We start from the raw sequence: 4,125 nt of genomic DNA on the forward strand, positions 1-4,125 counted from the left end.
TCCCGAGTAGCTGGGACTACAGGCACCCTCCACCATGCCCGGCTAATTTTTTGTATTTTTAGTAGAGACGGGGTTTCACCATGCTAGCCAGGATGGTCTCCATCTCCTGACCTCGTGATCCACCTGCCTCAGCCTCCCAAAGTGCTGGGATTACAAGCGTGAGCCACCACACCAGGCTGAACTTCTAATAAAAATGGAAATGTTTATATTGCTGTATATGAATCTCTCTTTTCTCTGCATGTATTTAGGCTGTGGCTTCAAGTTGTTGGTCGGTGCTGAAACAGAAAAGACAACAGATGAAGGTAAAATTCATTAAGACCTGAATTCCTTTGTTAAATCATTTAAGGATTCTGTCAAAGAAGCTTCTGAGTCACTTCTCTGGTGGGAATTGGCAGCTGTAGGAGGGGTAGGAGGGACTGTCCCTCAGGCTAGATGAGTGACTTACTGGTGGTGGGTTGGCTTCTTTTTTGAAGGCCTTCTTTCTCATCCTTAATATTTGATGTAGTTTCATATAGCAGTTATTGAGGCGTGCGTGGTATTTCAGCTAACTGGGAGAGGGGTTTAAAGTTGGAAACAGCTCTGATAAGTTTTAGGTTTTTGTTTTTTCTCTTAATATTATTATTATTATTATTATTATTATTATTATTTTTAAGACAGTCTGTTTCTGTCACCCTGGCTGGAGTGCAGTGGTGTGATCCTGGCTCACTGCAACCTTCGCCTTTCAAGTGATTCTCCTGCCTCAGCCTCCCGAGTAGCTGGGACTATAGGCGCCCGCCACCCCACCCAGCTAATTTTTGTATTTTTAGTAGAGACCAGGTTTCACCATGTTGGCCAGGCTGGTCTCAAACTTCTGACCTCAAGTGATCTGCCTGCCTCAGCCTCCCAAAGTGCTGGGATTACAGGCGTGAGCCACTGCACCTGGCCAGTATTTTTTACAGTTCTTTAATATAGTGGATTCCACTTAATTTAATCCAATTAAGAAATAAAGATTTGATTCTAATAGCTGCTTTATTCAATTTGGAGCCCCTACAAATAAAAAGTCTTAGAGTTTGTATCCTGCCTCCATGCCTCACACCCTGTAACCTGTCTTACCTGCTAAGCATTGTTTTTCTCATACATTCCTAGTAGTAAAGGGCAAGGACTCTCAAGTGAGACTGTTGGGTTCAAATGCCACATACTAGCTATGTGACCTTAGGCAAGTTGCTTACCCTCTCTATGCCTCAGTTTCCTCATCTCTAAGAATAGTAATAGTATCTACCTCATAGTGTTTTGTTTTGTTTTGTTTTAGAGATAGGGTCTTGGTCTGTCATTCAGGCTGGAGTGCAGTGGCATGATCATAGCTCACTGCAGCCTCTAACTCCTGGGCTTAAGCAATCTTCCTGCCTCATCCTCCCTGAGTTGCTACGACTACAGGTGCACAGCACCATGCCTGGCTGATTTTTTATTTTTTATTTTTTTACAGATGGGGTCTTGCTATGTTGCCCAGGCTGGCCTCTAACTCCTGGCCTCAAGTGATCTTCCAGTCTCGGCCTCCCAAAGTGTTGGGATTACAGGCGTGAGCCACTGTGCCTAGCCCTCATAGGGTTTTTGAAGATTAAATATGAAGTGCTTAGAACAGTGCTTGGCATAGTGTAGTAAACAAGTATTGACAATTACAACATTATTATTTGCCCAAGGATATACAGTATTTTATCACATCCATATTTTCCAATCTTATAACTTTGAGACAGTATTGCCAGTTGCAGTGATTTTAAAGTATGGTCCTCACAGCATCTTCAGAATGTGCTGTTAGAAATGATTCTGGAGCCCCATATTTGGATAATTCTTATTTAAAATGATTCCAGAGACCCATATTTTAAGCAAGTTTCCTTAATGATGATGATGAACTCTAACGTTAGGACTAGGAACAGACTTGTAGATGTGGGTTTGATTCTCACACTAACTAGCATGATTACAGTAAGTTACTGACCATCAGCTGACCCTCAGTTTTCCCATGTGCAAAACGGTGTTAATGCCTACTTAATAGGACTGTGGTAAGGATGAAAGCAATATCAACCAGCTTAATTTAAACATTAAACATTTAAAGAGTTTAGTAAGTGGTAGTTATAATAATAATGATATTATTAACATGTCTAACTTTATTTTTCTACTACTTAGAATAAATATTGTACTTTTTTTTCTTTTTGAGACAGAGTCACTCTGTCGCCCAGGCTGGAGTGCAGTGGCACGATCTCAGCTCGCTACAACCTCCACCTTCCAGGTTCAAGCGATTCTTCTGCCTCAGCCTCTCAAGTAGCTGGGATTACAGGCGCCCGCCACCATGCCTGGTTAATTTGTATATTTTTGATAGAGATGGGGTTTCATCATGTTGGCCAGGCAAGTCTCAAACTCCCGACCTCAAGTCATCCACCTGCCTTGGCCTCCCAAAGTGCTGGGATTTCAGGCCTGAGCCAGTGTGCCCGACCTAAGTCTACTTTCTATATCCATAGATACCTATATGTCTCACCTCTTGGGAACTATCTCCTATACCTGAAATGCCAAATTCCCTCTGTACTAAAATAAATCTTACCCATCATTGAGCTCAGCTCACATAATTCCTTGCTAAAGTTTATCTAGTCTGCTTCAGCCCACACTAAGTTCCCACTTCTCTGACCTCATAATACACTTCAAGTCTGTATGGTATTTAGAACTTTACTATATGTAGAACATAACTTTTTGGCCCTCACTAACTAGCTGTGTGTGAATTAGGGCAGTTTATTTAACCCCTCTCCAATATCACTTTTCACATGTTTAAAATGATGTTAACATGACATACTTTTGAAGGAATGTTTTAGTAAATTAAATAGAAACTAGCACATTTTCTAGAATATAATGGGTACTCATTAAGTGGTAACTGCTGCTATCTTATGTTTTAAAAATGAGGTTTAGGCCCGGCACAGTGGCTCTTGCATGTAATCCTAGCACTTTGGGAGGCCAGAGTGGGTGGATCACCTGAAGTCAGAGTTCGAGACCAGCCTGGCCAACATGGCGAAACCCCGTCTCTACTAAAAATACAAAAATTAGCTGGACATGGTGGTGCACGCTTGTAATCCCAGCTACTTAGGAGGCTGAGGCAGGAGAATTGCTTGAACCTGGGAGGCAGAGGTTGCAGTGAGCCAAGATGGTGCCACTGCACTCCAGCCTGGGTGACAGAGTGAGACTCCATCTCAGAAAAAAAAAAGAAAAGAAAATGAGGTTTAGAAGATTGTCTTGGAGACTGTAAAATAGAAAATAACCCCCCCAGGAGACAGAATCTTAAGGCGTAGTTTTCTCTCGTCAGTGCTGTATAACAAATCCCACAGTGTGTTACTTAACAAGGGAAATTCAAAAAGTTATAAATATAAACTTAGAGTTTCCTAAAACACAGCTATATGAAGTGATACTTCACAGGAAGAGGCAATTACACAATTAAATACTTAAATGATATAGGGTTCCTTAATTAAAAGTTAGGATTCTAGTAAGAGTAGCTTAATCATTTTACTAGTTGTTGTTGTTGTTGTTTGTCAGTTAATATAATTAAGTGATTGAGTTGGGCTTTTAATAGCTAAAACTATGATAGTCTTATCATAAAACTTATACAACTAAGGAACACTGTAGCATTCTTGTTATTGCCTGGTTGCAAAGCTGATATGATTGCCTTTTTTTTTTTTTGAGACAGAGTCTTACTTTGTCACCCAGGCTGGAGTACAGTGGTATTATCTTGGCTCACTGCACCCTCCAACTCCTGGGCTCAAATGATCCTCCCACCTCAGCCTCCTAAGTAGCTGGGACTATAGGTACATACCACCACTCACGCCTGGCTAACTTTTGTATTTTTTGCAAAGACAAGATTTCACCATGTTGTCCAGGCTGGTCTCGAACTCCTAGGGTCAAGTGATCCACCTGCCTTGGCCTCCCAAAAGTATTGGGATTATAGGCATGAGCCACCATGCCTGGCTGGATGGCTTTTTTATGAAGCATTTTTATGAGGTAAAAACAACTTTTAAGGGCGGGATATGGCAGCTCATGCCTGTAATCCCAGCACTTTGGGAGGCCAAGTAGGGAGGATTGCTTGAGCCCAGGAGTTCAAGACCAGCCTGAGCAATA

The 4,125-nt window shown here is 41.7% G+C and overlaps 1 protein-coding gene across 1 annotated transcript in view; it reads left to right on the forward strand.

Annotated features, from left to right (window-relative positions):
- FAM73A (family with sequence similarity 73, member A) overlaps positions 1-4,125 on the forward strand; it is a gene marked incomplete at its 5' end in the record, with an annotated part of 109,990 nt that overhangs the window by 99,735 nt on the left and 6,130 nt on the right. Inside the window, one exon of the mRNA XM_011997387.1 lies at positions 249-302. Within this exon, the coding sequence (XP_011852777.1) occupies positions 249-302 (54 nt within the window). The remainder of the gene's footprint in view (positions 1-248; positions 303-4,125) is intronic.

The sequence above is a fragment of the Mandrillus leucophaeus genome, unplaced genomic scaffold (assembly GCF_000951045.1).
Source record: "Mandrillus leucophaeus isolate KB7577 unplaced genomic scaffold, Mleu.le_1.0 Scaffold539, whole genome shotgun sequence".
In the NCBI taxonomy this organism is placed as follows: Eukaryota; Metazoa; Chordata; class Mammalia; order Primates; family Cercopithecidae; genus Mandrillus; species Mandrillus leucophaeus.